General features: G+C 34.5%; 1 protein-coding gene across 1 annotated transcript in view; it reads left to right on the forward strand.

Moving 5' to 3' along the window:
- Positions 1-20,613, forward strand: part of LOC134546245 (hemicentin-1) — a 505,078-nt gene that overhangs the window by 450,018 nt on the left and 34,447 nt on the right. Inside the window, exons 17-19 of the mRNA XM_063388969.1 lie at positions 6,540-6,853; positions 9,407-9,478; positions 10,102-10,241. Of these exons, the coding sequence (XP_063245039.1) occupies positions 6,540-6,853; positions 9,407-9,478; positions 10,102-10,241 (526 nt within the window). The remainder of the gene's footprint in view (positions 1-6,539; positions 6,854-9,406; positions 9,479-10,101; positions 10,242-20,613) is intronic.

Raw genomic sequence — 20,613 nt, forward strand, 5'->3', positions numbered from 1 at the left:
TCAGCTAAAATTATTACAAAAAAAAAATACCTTTAAAGTAAAAAAAAAATTGACAAGTGCATACATAAGGCATGCTGTATTGTTAATACATATACTCAATTTAATAACTCTTTGTTCAGCTAGGTAGCAAATGTTAAATGTTTTTTGAATGTTAAGGATGTGAATACCATGCCATGTGGTCATACGGTCTAAGGCATCATGTGACAGAACGAGGGGTGTATGGTTTTGGCCCAGCCTCAGCCATCACACATAAGGGATATAAAACAAAGTCCAAAGTAATCTTAAAGGTCAGGTTTTTTCTCACTCAAGGCTTAACTAATTCACCTCTGAACTCATTTCAAAGGTACAGTACACACAATTTTGCTAAAGAAAGAATTATCTAAGTCACCATTCTCTTAAGTGTGTATGCCAATCATAAACAAGCCATAACAAATGTATAACTTTTTTGATTTCACATGAGTGCCTAGCTGTGAACATTCACATCATAAGCGGTGATGCTATTTCCTTTAAATTTAAACTGTGACCACTCTTCCCATGTAGCAAAAAATATTAGCTAAAGACTTATTGATTCCATAATGCTAAACACATGCGCTGAATTCAGGTATGAATTACTTTATTTGTAGACTTTTATGTTAATTATTTATTAAAATTAGGTAGGTATTTTTATTTACCAAGGCATGCATAGCAAGCATTGAATTTATAGAGAATACATGTCTCATCCAGCATATGGTTACCGGGATGATGAAGAGGGGAAGTTAGTGAAACTGAAATATCCCACAAATTTTTGTCTGAAAATTCAAAAAGTGATAGCCACTGTATATTTCTGATTCTTGCCATTTTTACAACATTTTTTTTTCTAGATCATGTAAAACATAGGTAGAGTCAAAACTGTATGGTTTTATTTTTGACTCAATTCTGTTCTAAAAGTAGAAGATTTTAGTGTTATTGGTTTTATTTTTATAAATGCTGTTTATTTTATGAAGATAGTGCAGTAAAACATACAAGATGTTTGAATGTTAAATGTAAAGGTTTCGACAAAATAATGGATATTCATAGAGGCTGAAAAAATTTTCATCTATTTTTCTTTTCTTTTTTTTTCCAATATTAGCATCTATAATTTTATAAATTAGCATCTGTTGTTGTGGTGTTAGCATTTTTAATGCAACCTTTTAAAACTTAATAATTACACATTCTTAATGTTTGCAAACTAAATAGTCATACATAAAAATACAATTTGTTCATACCTTTCTAATTAAAACAAAAATACTCCCGGTAATGCTGATTTTACTTTAAAAAAAAATTGGTAGTGCAACATGCTAAAAAACATGAAATCTGAGGTTTAATTCATAGTAATTCACAATTGCTGGGTTTGTTGGGTTGGGCTTATGTTTGTAGTTATCTCAGCTGCATGTAACTTGACTGCAGCACAGAGAAATTTCAATAGTTCAATGCATGCTAGTTACGAAACTGGTGTAGAGAACAATAACCAGAAAATCATCACACGGTTCAAATGTAACTTTGGGGAACTCCAAGTACCTGTAGTACTGCTGTGTTTCACTTCACATCTCGCTAAAGCAAAATGCAAGAGTACAGCCTGTTTTATTTCATCTAAGCCAACCATTCTCCTTTGCATCCGTGAGACGAAAAAATTTGTGACAAAGATTTTGTGTACTAATTGAAGTCTTAAGTGACAAACATACATTAAAGTACAAAAATATGGTTAGTAAGGTCACAAAGTCTACAAGACGGTTGTGTGAAACAATCAATTTTAGAAACCATCTTAAAAAATTGATATATGATATAAAGGATATGGATGTAAATGATATTTTACAAATAAATATTTTAAACTAATTTAACTGAAAAAGAGCAATTATTTAGAAAAATATCTCAAATAGCACCTATAGCAAGATTTTAATTTTTCCAGCCCCTATGTAGTGGTATGGGGTACAAACATTTTAATAGAGCGTTTTTTTGTTTGTTTGTTTGTTTGATTGTTTGTTCGTATGTATTATTTATGTCTTTGTAAATATGTATGTGACTTTGTCCGAATATAACTGTCGAACCATTAATTGGAATTTCATGAACTTTGGTTGGTAGTCAGGTATGGCCAATGGAATTTTTTATTTCATCTAAGAAAAAATTAGTCAAAGGGTTTTTGATACATTTAATAAATACACAAATAACTTTTAAAATCACACGCATTACTTTAATTTCTAGTTTGGAATCCAAAGAGGATACTGTCATGGAGATCATGATACTAGATGCCTCAAAGCGAACTAAAGAAAACAACAAACAATTAAATGTAAATCACTGTCATATTGATAGGTCTGGCAACTTACTCGCCTTGTCTTGACGTATCTCGTCGGTTTAGTGAAGCTCGCGGCGGCCCGCGAACTAACAGTGTTAGTAGTAGGCTGTACCATCATTAACATTGTGTTAAATAGGAGTTTCGTATTAAATATGATATTGGTAATTCTGTCTCAATTTTTGAAATTTTCTCTATATCAATTTTTTCATTCTTTTGGGTGCTTGGTAAATGCCTAATAAGTACCAATGTCTTAAAATTTCTCCGCATTTGTTATAGAGCATCCCACTCTTAGATTGCAGTGTGGAAGTAAATGGGCGCATTCTCTCTCTCTCTAACACACGCCGTTTGCCGTTAGCGCTGTCCTTGTTCTTTCGTGCATTGTTGCCAAACATCAAACGAAACTAAAATTTTAATTTTTGGACCAAGCTTTTTTTTATATTGTATAGCATCGAAATACGCACCAGGCAATGCTTATTTTGAATACTTAACAATATTTTAAGTGTCAGAAAAAATTAAAAAACATAAATTATTCACTGCGAACTGTTTTGAAGTATTCCGAGATGTTTCACTTCAAAAAAAAAAACCTACATGTGTATTTCATTCAGATTTTTTTTAAATAATAAATTAATGCCTTAGGACGCCACCGAATAAATGTTAAGACAAAAACTGTATAGGTTTCACTTAAATAATTTTTTTAATATATTGAAATGCATTTTCTCACAAACTGACACATCAAAAAGTTGATCAGCGGAAAACTTTTTTCTATTAGAGATAGATGGGGGACGAAAGCGTGAAAAATGTTCACAATGAATTGAATTAGTTTTTAAAAGCAGCTCCATCTCAATTGCTTCTACAGTTTCCGTGGAAATAGCTGTTAAAGATGTGTCTTATCAGTACAAAAGCGCGCTGCAATAGAGGTTTCTCTCACAAGCTGCCGTCGTAAGAGGAAACAGGGTCGTGTGTTTAGATAAGTGGGGTTCTGTCCTGCAAGCAATTTCAAATACATTGCTTCCTTAGTCAACCATGTATTTCCTTAGACACACATTTCTGAAAACCAGCCTGCCAGTTAGTATCGCGTCTCGCGACGAAGCAGCGCGTTGTGTCCAGTGACTCGTTACAGTTCTAATTTTGACAAATTATATATTAACATACGTGATATTATTTTCTACATTTATTTTTATTACGTACATATAAAATATGGAAGATAGAACACCGAAAAGAAATTATATCGGTAGGCTACGCGGGAGGGAGCGCAAGATTGTGTTGAATGTATTTGAGTATTTTTCAAAAAACATGAGTGTGTTCAATGCAATTAAGGAAGCTTACCATTCTTCTGGTCAGTTCTGTGCTACTCTTAGGGAAGGGGTATCAACATTGGTCAGCAGTAGCGATAGTGATTAAAAGGTATGTGATGTTATTAATTTCTTAATCAAGTTAACGTTACATTTATTGTATAAATTCCCATGAATGAAATGTGTGTGAACAGATTCTTGTTGCAAGTTAAAGTTAAAAAAAATTCCTTATCGGCACTGCCTAAAGGCGCAGGAAGATTTTGATGATTATATTTCTTTACATTAGAACAAAACGGGATTTTTATATCCTTACACAAATATTTTCTTCTTCCGCTTGCAGTAATGGTTGTTACAAAAATATTTTTATTGAATCTTGAACATAATATGTAAAATGTATGAAATAAATACGAAGGAATTTAATAGCAATCATGGTACAAAATTTTGAATTATTTTTCTATCCTTCTAAACACCAAGCATCTTATCAAACATTGTTTTAGACAAAGTTTTGGAAAATAATTATGATATTTACAAACAATTTAAACAGATTTGATAAGGTGTCTACTAAGGCAGTTACGTTTTTTTTTCCGGTGAAAATATTTTTCGAACCCATGCAGATAACTGGTCGTATCAAAAATTTATTTCGAAAACATTTATTGGCATTAGGTACTCCCAGTTATCATACGTTAAAACGGATGCGATATTATTCATATTATGGGAGTTGTTGCGATTTTTCTGTTTTTCAAAAAATCTTCCCCATTTCGACCCAATTGTTCGGATTTTTCCCATAACTTACTCGACCGAGAATTTCCATTACCGTATTTTATTTATCATTTTGGACATGGCTTGTCCAAAGATACGGCATTTATCGCGCCCATGAAAATGTGATTATATATATATATATATATATATATATATATATATATATATATATATATATATATATATATATATATATATATATATATATATATATGGGATTTTTAGAACATAAAAGATAACTATAAGAAATTTTCGTCTACAATAGGTAGTTTTTATTTGAAATTTACATAAAAGTGGCATTATTACAAATTTATTTGTGTAATAGTATAAAATAATATAAATTACGAAATGGTTTCTTTAAATGCTTCTTGTTCGATCCGAATTACAAAGACACACATCTCCTGAAATTCGTAATGTGTTAGAGATTTGGCAACAGCGCGCGCCATAAGCCGTGTACTGCAATAGAGTGGGGCGGGCTATAGTTAAGTTTAAATGACGAGACCATGCCTCGCTCTTGTATTGCGCTTGACTGCAATAAAGGTTACGGCTTAAAATCTTCATTTTTTTTTTTTTTTCATTTTTATACTACCTAACAACCCGGATAAAAGAAAAAAAGTACACTATGAAAGCTAGTTATTTCATATTTTTTGTCAAGTAAGTGGCATGGTGTAGTGGTTTAATGCATGGTCTAACAATCTGTTGGCTCGGGTTCAATGCCAACTAGAACAAATTGTTTTTACATTTTCATTTTCTTTTATTTTGAGCAATAAAAACAGAAATTAAATATATTTAAAAAGTTTAATTAATTAGTTGGTTGAGGTTTTGAACAAATTAACATTTACAAAAATTCTTGCAAGTAATTATTCACTGTGCATTTTATTTACTATCAGAATAAACATTAATTTTTTTTTTCATTTTAAAATAAAATAATACATTTTATGACAAATAACTGCAGACACGTGTTCATAATAGTAGAGACTATTACAATCTGTAGGAAAAAGTGCATAGCAGTGGCCGACTATAAGGGATTTGAAACACCTGCCAGGGCCATGTGCTCTGAAGGCTCGAAAGAGAAAGAAAAAGGATCAAATCAGGATATAATGACAACAAAACGGTACTATTGAAGGACAAAAGTTAAAATCAGAAACCACGCTAGACAGTACATACAATTTCAAAATTAATCATTTAAAACAATTCATTTAAAAAAAAAATATATATATCTAAATTAAAGAAAACTTTTCTAAATTGAATATATTGATTTAACTGTTTAAATATATTTTATTTCGATACTTAATTGTTTAATTGTGAGAGAAATAAAATTTGAAAAAGTAAATAAAACCTGGTTTCAGTGGGTATCAAATCAGACCCTGCAGATTGCCAGATCTTGCATCTAACCACTACACCACACCACTGACTTACTAGAAAGTGAAAAAATTATCTTTTATACTGTATTTTAAATCTTTAAAGATTTTTTTCTCGCTTTCTAAGGCCCACTCAGGCGAGATATTTTAGTATGTTGAAAGGAGCACCTACCTGCTTCTACTCACACAGTTCAAGCCAAATTGGTGAGCACCAACTCCGACACTCCCCTCGTTAGATTACAAAAAATTACTGAGTTAGAATCATATTTTAAAAAATTACACTTGCTTTAACATTAAAATGTACAGCAAATGAATATTTTTGATCTAAATAAGTTTTTAATATTTAAAATATGCTTTCTTATGGGAGATCCCAGTTTGTTTGAGATCCGCATTCTCAACACTCCAACTTTTAACTGGCTATTGCGGCAAAGTTACAAGTTATCGCTGTGCATCAAACCTTTACAAAGCTCCCAAATAAATTTTAAAAACCTTAACTTTACCCGACGTTTAAAAAGAAACTCCTATTTAACACATGGTTAATGTTAATCATCTAGCAGCTCCCCCATCACCTACCTAACTATTCCCTTCATGCAATTGGAAGTTTTGTAGCCCCCTCGGCAAAGAAATTCACTTGAAAAACGTGTAAAAAATGTACGAGTACGTTGGAAGGGAATAGTTGGACGTGACAACCACGGATGCAGCAGGGCTGCTGCCCAGGTACAGTATGAGGCATGCAGCGTGCACGACCCAACTGCATGGCGGCTCGTCGCTGGCCGGGAGGACCGGCGTGGCATGCGGACCCCGTGTGTGTGTGTGTAGTCCGGACGGAGACGCGAGCTCGCGGCCCGCCCAGGCCCCCCCGCAGCCCGCCCACAAGTGGCCCCTGCGGCCCGGGGTGCTAGTCCACGTGAACGGGGCCCGCCGCCTCGGCCCGGGGGGCCCGCCGCCCCCCCACCCTGGCACCGCGGGCCGCAGGGGCAAAAAGGCCAAACGCAGGCGAGCGGTTAGCTTGGGCGCGCTGGCGTCTCCAGACGAAACGAACCAGCACGGTCGGGCTAGCAGGATCCGGCAAATGTTTTCCGATGGCTATCGGGGTGACACGCTTCCGGGCATCATCCACAGCAAGTCTGAAGGTAAGATGATGCTTTGCCTGTTTCCTCTCAGAAACAAATACACATCATTTCAAAACATACTCTCACGGCTCATGCAGGTACTAGGGCTACTCAGAATTATAATAAAGCTGAGGTTACTGATCAATAAAAAATAAATAACTAAATCATATGCCAGTCTGTGGTCTTGGCTGAGTCATCACTGTGTGCACTGGCGAGTGAAGTGCTTTTCTGTTATATACATCACTATGGTACAAAATTTTTAGAATCAATAAAATAATAATTCACTTTGGAATACATTTCACTTAAATAAATTGCTTTACACATGCAGCAAATTTTAACTTCAGAACCTTTTTCCAAGCTACAATTTTCCTTCAGGCAAAAAAAAATTAGCTTGCTTAGTGTTCTCATTAATACATTTTGTGACTGCTGAGACTGCCTGATCAATTAAACTCCACACAGCTTCCCAAATCGCTTAATGAATGTACGAACTCAGCCCGCTGTTTCGATGATATTCATCCTGATTGGCATTCTTTACTTAATTTAATCCTTGTTTTTTTTCTTTATATTCTAGTTTTTATTTGACTGTATAAGCCTGCCTTAAGATTGGTTTTCATTTCCTGCATGTTCATAGTTCAACTATTAGACTTCTTTGGAGTTACTAAACAAAAACCAGTTGAATCATCGCCATTAGCTTCAAAATAGAAAAACCAGTAGAATATATCTTAGCATTTGAGCTCAGAGTTGAATGTTTACGGATTGTCTGTCCACAGTTCTTTCAGTAATTATATTTTTTCCATGGTATTATGAAAACACAAGTTCGGACTGAAGAATAACTTGAAGTATAAAGTCTCTTACTGTTTTAACTACTCTGCGAAATTTTTAAGATATAATTCAGAGTGGTTGAAAGAAAGAGGTAGGTGTAGAACAAAGAAACACATTGAGCTGCGATGTGTTGCTGACTTGCCTTCTACGTGGGTCATGCTTAGCAACAGCAAATGCAGTTTTTAAATATAGTAAATTTTGAATTATATTATTTAACACACTGTGACCTACAAATAAGTGTAATAACTATTCAACAACTAACATTAATCATTTTCAGCTAGCTAAAAAGTCCCAAGTCAATTTTCAGGCTTTTTTTTGTATAATGCCAGTATTTCCCTGAAAAAACTGAATGCGGCTTGATCCATGCCTGAATACAGAATTTGCTGAACCAAGGCATACCAGATCAATAGCTTTTGCTGCACAATTTAAATCCATGAAAACGTTTAAATATTTGTATGAGGCTCGTCCACAAAGTTTCTTAGGGCCATTTACAGAAAAAAAATTCCATAGTGGCACAACCTATAGGCGTAGGTATATTTCAAAGTACCTATTTCTTCTGGATACATTCTGAAAACTTCTATAAACTTCTGAAAAAATTTAAGAACTTAATGTACATGACATCCCATATGTTGTCTAAAATTCTAAAATGATTGATAAAACCTTTTCTAATATTCCAAGCAGCAAAAATGTTTCAAATGTTATTTTATTTTATGTTACAAGCGTTGAATAGCTTAGAACAAATTTAATACTGTTATGAACGCAGACAGGACCACGATGTGCGCCAGGTTCGGAGCTGGCTGGCGGCCCCGCACAGCCATTTATGTCACGTGCCGTCCACTGACGTAAGGCATGCCACGCATGCCTAGCCGGATTACAAGGATCCTCACTACAAAAATATTTTAATTTATTAAATTTCAATGTCACAGTAGAAGTGGCCAAGTGAGTTATTAGCTCGTTCAGCAAACCGGTTATTTAGGATAATGAAATGCTTATCCCTTTAACTTAAAGCTGTCTTATTTTACACATGTATGTATTCATCTTAATTTGAAAATGTTTAGGGAATTACAGTGAATCTGGTACTGGTAACACTGACCTAGATAAGAACAGTGAAAACGGGAAACTTGATGGGTTTTCTTAGTCCTCTTTCTCAACTGCAATTTTTAATTTTATACTTAATTGATTAACAGACCCTTACCCTATGAAATGTCAAATGAAAATAAAAATGTGCACAAATAATCCGTCAAACAGGAAAATCTGAATGTTTGTAATGTGAACAATGATTATAGTCAATATTTTTCAAATATTGTTAAAATTGTTTAATGAAATACTGTTAGTGAGTAAGCGTTTAAAAAAAAATGGAAAATCTTGCTCCTCTAATTCAACTACTGTATCAGTGGTAAATACCATAGTAATTTAAATTATACTAGCTTCATCTTCTCTTGTATGTGTGTTTGCAGTGTTGTCACTTTGTGTGAATTTTATATCTTAATTTCAAAGTAACTTGCATGCCAAGTAATGTACAACTATTACATGCAATGCGATCTCATAAACATTATTTTAAAAACCTTTGGTTTTTTCTTGCATGATAATCTATCAAGCTTTATTGTAATTTACTTACTTTATGTTTCCAATTTTGAGTCCATAATAACTTTAATGCCATTCTCTTCACTAATGTTTTGTTTCCTTTCGTTCAGCGTGCGTAGTGATTCCCTTTGTTTGACCTGCATGGTTTGTGCTGTGTTGTGTTTCTAGTGGTGACTTTCAAGAAATTAGATGGCCAGTCAAACCATGGTGTGTCAAGGAAACGTAAAAAACCAGGAGCAGGTTAGTACGACAATAACCAATTACAGCAACACTTCAGACAGTATGAATAGCAAGAAAAATGGGGACATATTCCTGGGATTGATATCCATGGTATATTGGTAAAATATATTTAATTTACTATGCAGGCTCATAGATACACTAAAATTGCTATTCGTCATCATCATCAACCCTCAATAACTTGTGCCCTCGTACGTAGTACAGAGAGCATGAACATAATCAATAACTTACTGTGTTTAAAAAGGTGAAAATAAAAATGAACAAAACCACCAGAATTTGATGCAAAAAAAGTTGGGTTATCTTAAAAGTTTTATGTTGTTTGATCTCCTGTTCTGGCCAGAACTATTTTAAGAGGCATGAATGATTATTAGCAGCCCATTTAGAGGGTATTGTTTGGTGACCAAATGGTAGTAAATAATATAAGAGGTAGAATGAATGGAAAAAATAAATGCAAAATTATATTGTCTAAAATATATACAAATAAAATGCTAAAGAAAACAAAATAATTAAATGGATTGAGAAGACACTTGACATCCAAAGTTTTGCATGCATCTCTCAATTTTATGACATTGATGCAACTAGAACACATATCACGCCATTGAATGGGAAACATTTTCTGCTTCCAGACCCAAACCCATCAGCTATCAAAGATAAATCGAAGCCAGACTTGATGTCGTCGCCAAACGATGGCCTCCTGCAGCCCGACGGAGACAAAGCATTCTACGAGAACCTTCCTTTCCATGGCATGCAGACGGCACCAAACAAGGTAGGCAGCAGTGATCCACTCAGATCCTCGGCTGTAGTTTCAACCCAGTCGTTTTATTTTGTTTTATCTGAGCTTGATGTCTCGTCGACAAGCAGGGCCACCTAGGAGGGGCGGAAGGGGCAAATCCCTGGGTTTCACCCAGATGATACAAATAACAGAATTTACGTAGGAGAACTTACAAGTTATGCAGTAAGTGCAAATCATGTTTATAGTTATGGCCATTGTAACATTAAGTCTTTCAAATTTTTTTTTTTAAATTATGGAGTTAAAAAAGTTGTACATCGGAGAGGGCTCAACGAAATGTTTTGTCCCTGTGCCTTCAGTTTCTCTAGACCACCTTGTCGACAAGGTCATTAGAAACTTGATATACTCGACGTCAACAGTTCATGGAAAATTTGGGAAGGAATCGCCATGGCCTACGGTAAGGAACGGAGATTCAAACCCAGATCCTCTGGAATGTAATTCCAGTGTCTTGCCAGTGCACCACCAAGGGGTGCAAATCTGTGGGATTCGCAGTGGCCCCTGCGCTGCCCAAGAGTTTTGTGCGTGAGGTTAACTGACACATCATGTCTGAATAAGGTTCTTGTATATTGTATATTGCCCTTATTTTGACCTATATAAGCACAAAAAATTTTAAATATACAGAAAGTTTTCCATCAAATATTGTTTTGACATTATTATGTTAATCAACACTTTTTCATAGTCACAATAGTGCAAGTGGTCAGCAGGCCTCCACAGTGAGGGACGTTTTAATTAATTCCAGGAGGGCCCCAGGATCTATGCCCATGGCGCCACCTAAAACCATAATTACAATAATGATTACACAGAGCTTTATTTTATTGAGCAGCAGAGTAAAACCTGCCTTCTAATATATATATATATATATATATATATATATATATATATATATATATATATATATATATATATAAAACACATATAGCTCTGTTTGTTTAGTAATTTTGATTTTGATACCCTAGTTTTTCCAGACGACAATGTTTGATTTCTGCTGTTCCAGAGACATTCAAAATATTAACTCACCATAAAAAAATATATCTTTACAAAGGAGACTTTTTAATTGTCTGATTTCGTTTGCTAAATTAAATAAAGATGGCTTACTGGAAAACAAAAATACAGGGATAAAAACTAGCACAAAAGGAGTTACACATACATGGAAGAATTCAGGCATCAATCAAGTACAATATTATGAAAATTATGTTGTATGAACCATTACGGAACTCAAATAATGATAGTTGGTTTCAGTTGGTATAGTTTGGTTACGAAGGTGTTGCATAAAACCACAATTTTATTTTGGAGCATTTGAAGTTTATGGAGTTAAGCTACAGTAGTTGAAAATTTGTTGATATAAATTATAATAGATTTTGTAACATTGCAGAATTCCAGCCCCCTACTACCAATAACAATTTGACAGAGAATGTTTTATTTTTATGTCTTTTGAATGTTTCGTAATTATTTTGTACTCATGTTACATCTATTATATATAGTAATTTAAGTCATTTTGTTTGTGCTTTAATATTATTATTGATTTAGGTTAGGTTCTATATAAAGCTGAATGTAGTGTCTATTATTGTTTCACTGTAATTTACTTAATCATTTAAAATTAAAATGTGTAGATATTATTTACGTTTTGTCAAAATTCAAAGCATATTCTGGGTAGTAAGACTGTAACATTCTAGAACATTTCAAAAGAAAGGAAGACACGGGTGTGACACTCTGTCAGCAGCAAGTTATTTTCCACGCCTCAAATTAGGGAAAACCCAGCACGTGAGCACACGACTGTGCAGCAATGAACCAGAACTTTCGGTGGGGCCTTGCCTCGCCAGCCAATCAGAGCAAGCCTTAAGGTGGTGTGATGTGTCTTCCCTGACTTTCAGAGAAAAACATAGTATTTCTCCTTATATGGTCATTTTTGTGGATCTGTGTTGTGATTGGTGAGTCGACACGAAGTTTTGTCCCCTTTTTATCACCTTTGTAAGAGAAGACAATTTTGTTGTTCTGATATTTGTCGCTCGATCGTCGCTGTGTGTGGCCGTGTCGTTGGCAGCTCGTCGGAAACAATGAAGTAAAGTTACGAATAGCTAACTTCACGCCTGCTGGTCAGAGCCTGGCCGAAATGTAACCTTTTTTATATTATTAATTTTTGGACCTTAACTTGAAATTTGACCACAGGTGTCGGCGTCTGCCCCAGGGTGACCATCATCACCCTTCCGGGATTTTTTCGCGGGTTTATACCTTTGTTCAACATTAAACAAAGTTTTTTTTTATTTATTTTTTTTACTATTTTATTTTAAATGCAACTAAGTACAACTTTTCATCCTAACAGGATATTTCATCTTTAATGTTGGCAATAAAACAAAAATTCAAAATCATCGTATATCAATAAATTTTTCACGTGATTTAAGTGTCTTGCTACTGTTCTGGGTTGCTTAGCCGGGCCAACCTGGAATGTAACAATTTGTCAAATGTTATTGATCTCAAAATGGGAAAGGTCTGATGCAAGGACAAGCAGTTACATATTGACTGAGAACAAGTTTGGAAACATATTTTTTACAAACCAGTTGCCAGCTATATGCTTCATAAGCAATAGTTAGTATTCACTGAACACATGAAAGGAAGGCAGCTTATGTTACAGTAGTAGATACCCAAAAGACTGTCATATCTCAACAAAGAAAAAATATTTAAAAAAAGCAATGTTAACTAATCTATAATTTTCTCAGCATTTTTTAGGCTATACACATGAAACTGGCACATAATTACTTGTGTTATATTAAATAAATTTATTGAAAAGTTATATATATATATATATATATATATATATATATATATATATGTATATAACTATTGTTATATATATAACTATTGTTATATATATATATGTATTTATATAACTATTAAATTACACTAAGTTTGGCAGTTGCCAGAATTTTTGCACGTAAATAGCAACATCACTAAAATATAAAAATAGGTTTTCCTACTTCCAAATGTCCATTACTAAAAGTATCAAAAATTGAGAATAAAAAGTTTGTATTATTAAATTTTTAAAATCCTTATTTTGGTAATGAATTACCAGTAACAGAAAAAATTCTGGTTCACTAAAAATTCTGTTGTTTAAAGAACAGAACTGTTTATGCTCATTATTGCAATTATTTATTATACCCCATTCAAATAAGTTAAAAACTAAATCCTTAAATTGAATAGCATGGTTCACTTATAATTTAAGCTAAAATTTTCTCTATGAACAAAATTAATGTGTTTAATATGCATAAAATGGTTTATTTTTACCTTTAAAACACAATTTTTCGGAAATTATAATCTAAATGGTAATAAATTACAATACAATTCACTGTACTTAACTACTATTGAGGAACACCAAATAAACTAATTTTGTGGAAATTTTTAGAATAAAATTGCAGTATACATTATTAATATTGTTTCTGAATTTTAGTGTTTTCAGCCACTTTAAGGTCCTACCTTAGTCATGTTAGGCATATTTTATTGTCTTTGTAGCTAAGGTAGCACGAGCTTATAACATACACATACATACACACAACAGTCAATCAGGGAGGTTAGAAAATTTAAAAATCAAATTACAGGACTTCTGAAGAGTTCCATTCCAAAATTGTATTACATCTAATTTCCATACTATTTTTGTCACCTTCAAAGCATTATACCATTATACATCAAATTATGTCTTCGAAACTACTTTCGATGTATGTTTTCATTATATTACATCATGGTTTATTTTTAGTTGGTACGTGTGTTTTTTCTCCTGCCTAATCATGTGTTTTATTATGAATTCATATTCCTTTTTTTATGTTATCATTTGTCCTTCTTGTAGGCGACTCTGTCTACTGCTCCTCCTCTTGTTTCTGAAACTGCTGTCTAACCACCTCATAGCTTTATTTTTAATGTAAGTTTATTTTCATTCATACTATTATTTTAGCATGAAATGTTTTAGAGGTGTGGTGTTTAAATAAAATCCATCTTTACGAACAAGCATGGTTTTAAAACTAATATCAGTAATAAATTACCATGTTAATAAACTAACTGTGGGTATAATTAACTGAGTTGTATTAACATTAACTTAGTTACTACTTATAAACTTTTAAATTCAACAATAACAAAAAGTTATGAAAAATTTATCTCATTTACCAGTGTTTCCAACCTAATGGTTAAGAGTGAGCAAAAATATTGCTTTAGTAGAAAATATTGTTTTAACGTCCCTTAACAGTTTGTGAATATGTATTCTTTTCACTGAGGTTTGAGAATGAAGCATCCCAAGCAAATTATTTTAGCCTATAAGATAATATTTATATGATAGATATTTCTAGGAATAGTTGTTACAGATCTCATGCAATACATGTTTATTTTTATTTTAGCCAGCCAACAAGCTAGTCAAATCAATCATTGCATTTGTGTTTACACACTTTACAACCCTTAATTATGTAGTTGCATTATTTGACTAAGTAATTAGGTACCTATTACCTTATTTTTAATTATTGTTCTTTAATATCTTGTAAATAGTAGAGTTGCTATAAAAGTTTGTGAATTTAAACTATTTATACATTTTTGTTATTTTCTATAAAAATTTTGATAGCGAAGGATGCCCAAATTTACGAAGTAAACCATTTTAAAGCATATGATTTGTATGCAGAGTAGAGTATTGCATGTTCGTCAATTAACAGAGAATGGCCACATTTAAAATGTACATTTTAAAACAATTTTTAACATCTGAAGGGTCAATGAAGAAGAAGTTGATCTGAAAACAAGAAGAAATTGCTCAAATAGTCCAACAAGAAATAATGAAAATCTTTTAAAAATTTTAAAGAATTAGTTAAAATATGAAACATACTCTGCAATTTATAGATGGAAGTTGCAGTGATTGATTAACAAGAAGAACACTTACAAGAGTGTGGGCATTTTTATTTATTTTTACATGTTGTAATTATGCATAAAAACTCCAACTAGTACTAGTTTATTTGCTTTTAGGTACATATAAAGTTTGAAAGTTTAATTTATTTAATTATACTGCAGTTGGTGTACTGAAATAAATGGTTCATGATATAGCTTAGCATTAATTGAAGTGCCAATCAGGCAAAAAATCAACAATGTGAATGTTATAATCCCACAAAGCAAAATAAATATGAATTTTTTTATGCTCAAGGCTTGGAATATATACTAGCCTAGTGTTCTGGTAAATAAAGTATTCTACATTCCACAGTATTTGCTTCATAACACATGTGCGTGTTTCAATCGTTATGATCTTTCAAAAGCAAATCTCATTTTTTGAGATTTCGTTTTTTTGTTACATTAAAAATAATATAACAAATAGCTATTGTTTGATAATGCAATAACATGTTGGCCAAGCTCTATAAAAAGTGTGAGAAGTGAGATGCAGTCTGTACACAGTAATGTTGTTATGGTAGTTAAGAGAACCAACAGAAATGAAGGGTGGCTGGGGAAGTGCTGCATAAATAATATATACTTTAACACTATGAGCATTTTCAATCTCTGAAACTTAAAATTTGACTACCTCTCAGATCTTGTAGTATATGCTGCCACCATGTGTTTAAAAAAAAAGTTAAAGGAGCAGTTTGGGTCCAAGCCGTATATTTTTCATGAAAACATCTGGATAAAATCATAAGTGTTTTGTATTGTCGTTGGGGGTGGGGGGGGGGGGGGGGTCCGGATAGACTGAAACTATATAACTTGGGCGCCACCACGTGTAGGGGCACGTGGACCCGGCCGTAGACTCCTGGCTCGGGGCCGTGACGTGACCCGTGTGGGGACTAGGCTCGACTCCCCCTTTGGCAGTAGCACTAGTGGGCTCTTAAGGCGTCCCACACGCCTCGGGACTCAGAAGATTATGCACACGGCTGCTCAGTGAAACTCACAGAAGTCTAGGGAAAGCTCTTTATTGATGTTGAGCGGCACAAGGAAATAAAACGTTACGTAAGTAATTACATGAAAAGAGCGTTATTTACTGATACACTGAAATAACATGCCAACAGGAATATTACACGGGCTTAAAGGCTGACCAGGTCACCTCGTGGCCTGGCCTCGAAAGTTCGTTACGTATTAAGACAAAATAAAATATCCAACTGGATTTAAATAATTATGTTAAAGAGCCAACCTCCCGGGGCAGACCTCGAGGAAAAGAAAAGGTTTAAAAAAATAATTACAGAGCGACGAATGTTAACAGATCAGTGAAATTAAAATTGAAGTCGACGAGGTGCGCGCAGGTCTTCTACCCCGGGTGGCGAACGGAATCTGACTAACGAGACCAGGGCATCATGGCCGCCGGGAAGAGTTAAGTTCCCGTTATGTTACCAGGTAATCCACCTGGTAACATATTAACATGACAAACCCTCTTAAACACTAAGCAAAAACTGACCACAATGATTTATCATTACCAAACTTAACTTATTTTTAATTTATTTGTTAAAGTTCAAAAAAGTAGTTGCGGGTAGTTACGGGGTTGCCCGCCTGGGGCGCTGCACCGTCCTTACTAACTAAAAACTTAACACATAAACACTTAGGAATTAAAAAAAAAATGAAAATAAAAGGTTAACATTACAATTACTTATTATTTTAATTAAGTTTTTACGGGAACGTGGCACTGAAGCTCTTGCCTCTTGCAGGGCCAAGGCTCACGCACACATGCACGCAACGGCGGCGGGAGGTTTGAAACAGAGGGTGGTGGTGGGGGGAGAGGGGGGCGGCGATGGCGTGAGGCACATCGGGCTTAGGGGAGGGCGTAGGCCTGGTCAACGTCAGTATTAATATGTAATTTAATTATCAATATCTTTAATATATTTTTTTCATTTTGTCATCTAGTAGTGCTCCGCAAGCTCTTCACAAACACACCTGAATCCATGCTACACCAATTTATAACTTTAAACAAAGCTAATTCATGCATGTGACTACACTGGTATAATGATGTCACAGAAAAAACAAATACGTACTGTGCAACAAACACACACAGACATGATCTATGTGTTGTGGGCTCAACAATTAAAATCTGACTGTATTTTATCACACAAAAAAGTCTGACCAACTCTCACTGTAATGAGCGAATAGACGTTTTCACATAAAAAAATGAAAGTTTAATGGGAAAATCCCTAACGGGAACATCATGAGTTGAAACATAACTGTATTTATGATTATATAGCCTGAATTACATACGGTATTTTTAACTGTTCTCCTCAAGGGATTATGTCATACCTCTAGTCATGCCAATGTACAGCAGACCCATATGCATAGTCATGTTCAATTGTGAACAGATTCAGAGCAAAGCTGTTAACATTCTCTGTAGTACAGTGTTCCTCTTGGCAGCATGGTAGCCGACCCAGGGACCATTTGGCTGAAATGTTTCCATCAGGTGGCTGATGGTTTGCCACCAGAGGCGACGACTGGGAAAGAACAGCTGAAGATTAAAGGGGTAGTATTCTAAATTATTTTGCTTCAGTATTTCCGTAATTTGCCCACGATTTTAAATAAATTTATAGTATAATCATTTGTTTATGAAAAGTTATACTATTTCAAAAAGTATTTAAAGATTGTCAAAACTTTAAAGAAAGGTCCATTTATGTTTCAGACCTATAGCCCTGAACACTCAGATTTCTATTATTATTAGAAATACAATTTTTCTTTATTAATGGATGATACATTAATTCAAAGCATGAAATTTTGTGAAAGAGTTTTGAATTAACTGTATATAGCCTTTGAGGTAAAACAGTTTTATTTTCAGTATATCCTACAGAAATTTAAAAAAAAAATTGGTTTTACAAAATAATATGAATTTGAGTTATTTGGTGTTTTATAAATCCAAACTTCTATTTATGTGTATGTATAAAAATAAAGTGTTTTACAACAAAGCCTATATTCGAACAGTTAATTCAAAACTGAATACCTTAGAATGACTTGTTCCAAGTTCATGCTAGGGCTAAAATATAAATTGGCCTTAGAGTTTATAAAAACCAATTACGTAATAAATTTTTTAAATCGATAAAACCTTTTATAAACACAAACAATGTTTACAATATTAATCTCTTTAATATGTGAGAAAAAAAATATATGAAATTATAGAAGCAAAATGATTTAGAAAACAATCCCTATACTGGAAGGATAGAAGTAGTAGAGAACATTTACAAAGCAATGACGATGTTGTCCTACTTTACGGTATGCCTACCCAGTGCTGTCTCTAGCTTCAGGATTAAAAAAATGGAAATTTATACCCCTTCATTTTAAGATTTTAGTAAACCACATGTACATTCGTGCCATCTCAAGTCGTCAACACAGACTAAAGACAGTAGCAGTTAGGACGAGTTTAAGATGTTTTACCAAGTGACCTGCATGTATGTAGTGCACCTGAAATGACCCTGAGAGCTTGTAGAGGGTGCTTGTATTTGTCCATGGTAACTCAGCAAAAAAAAATCAGCATGTGGGAATTATGTTGTATGGTTAATACTACTACCAGTTTGTAATAGCACTGCAAACTGAAACACATAACTTAAATTTTTTTTAAAATTGATTGTTTTACTTTGTACTGTCCCTTACTAGCAGTAAAGTTCTGAGGTAGTGTAGCTGCTGCCTTCCTAGCAAGTTTCCTTTGCGTAGCAGACACATTTCTACAACTACAGCAAAACAATTTTCCTATTTTCCAGGCTGTGATTTGAGAACTTAAAATGCATCAGCTTGCCTTGAGCTGGATATGTTAAATCAGCATAGAGGTCACATCTGCCAGACATGCTGCGCCTATTAGCTGTCCTGGTTTTCTGCAAAGTCACTGGGACATATGTGCAGAGCATACATGCAAAACCTTCCGTTACTTCATCCCTAATATTGTTAGTGGCAAATTGAAATTACGAACATTAATCACTTTCTCAAAAAAATTATCACTCATTCCATAAAACTACTGTAAACAACACGTAACTAGCCATAGCAATTTTTAACTTCATTCCTGATTTTGTGTAATGATGCATGACTGCATGAGGCTGCCTGGAAAACATGGCAAAACATGCAGGTGTTAACTGCTTGCTGCTAATTATAATGTTAAAAGCCGCAGGGATAACTGTTTTCCACAGTATGCCATACTCATGACTTTATAGGTGTTTGCGTTGAGTGTAAAGTAAACCTCAGTATTTAATTACAGTTATACTGATAATCAGCCTTGGGCTTTTCTAGCTGCAAGAACATGATTTTACAGTAACTGCAAAGAGTGAAATATGCTGTCTTTTCAATAACAAACATTTTTTCCATACAACTGTACATATTGTTACGAAGATATTGGAGGCAGGGCCATGAGGCGGGCCAAAAGCCAGCTAGCTTGCTAGCTTGTTAACCCACGGGTGGGACGCAGTTCATTACTGCTGTGTGCTTGATAAAATAAGCAACGGTACCTCGCTAGCCTCCTTGACACGTTCTCAGAGTCCCACTTGCATGAAATGGCGTAACTAGTACGCCACTATTCTGGGAGCTTTGGGTGCCACGTCGACCCTGATGACGCGACACTTCCAAGGGGAGCGAGGCCATTCCAGAAGGGGGCTGAGGGATATAAAAATGGTGATGCCAGTCTCCAAAGCAGTGAAGTGAAGAGGGCAGGTGACCCCTTGGTGAACAAAGGCAAACGACGAGCGTCAGGCTTTGTGTGCGGAGACTGGTGCATCGGGACTGTGTTGTGTGCGACAGACTAGTGAGTAGCACGAGGCACTGTGTTGAGACAGAGGTGCGCAGTAAGAGACGAGCTGTAGGAAGGGCCACTGTCAAGTTGAACTTTGGTGGGGAGAATAAACTGTGGACAAAACAAAAGAGTGATTGATTTGCGGACAGACATTTAAAGTGTTGTAATTTAATAAATAGTGTAAATAGTAGATAATAAATAAACTGTAATTAATTAATTGGGTTATCCTTTTCGTAATGCCACCTGCTTCTTGGTTTCTGGGCAGAGGGCATGTTGCTTACTCCAAGGAAACTGATTCCCTCAGGGCGACCCAGATTCTACAAGTGGGAAATGTGGCAGACGTTGTAGTGAGCCCTGGTAGATTCTTTCAAGGTACTACAGTTTCCCCCCACCCTTTCGTTCCGTCAGTGTTCCATTCTCATCTCATCATCGAGACGTTAAGTCATTTCACTCATTCATTACGGTCATGTCTATAAAAAGATGAATGCTACCTGATACTTGATGTCTTGATCGAAGGTCAAGTGTTCAGTATTACATAGGGCAGTGGTGGTCCTATGGGAGGGGTGATGTTGATAAATACCCCCTCCTCATTTGAAATCTATTCATTTATTTTTATAAAATTTATTACTTTAAAATTTTATTGCTACCTTATTGTGCCAGTTTTATAAA

The sequence above is a fragment of the Bacillus rossius genome, chromosome 1, assembly GCF_032445375.1.
Source record: "Bacillus rossius redtenbacheri isolate Brsri chromosome 1, Brsri_v3, whole genome shotgun sequence".
Taxonomy (NCBI): domain Eukaryota; kingdom Metazoa; phylum Arthropoda; class Insecta; order Phasmatodea; family Bacillidae; genus Bacillus; species Bacillus rossius.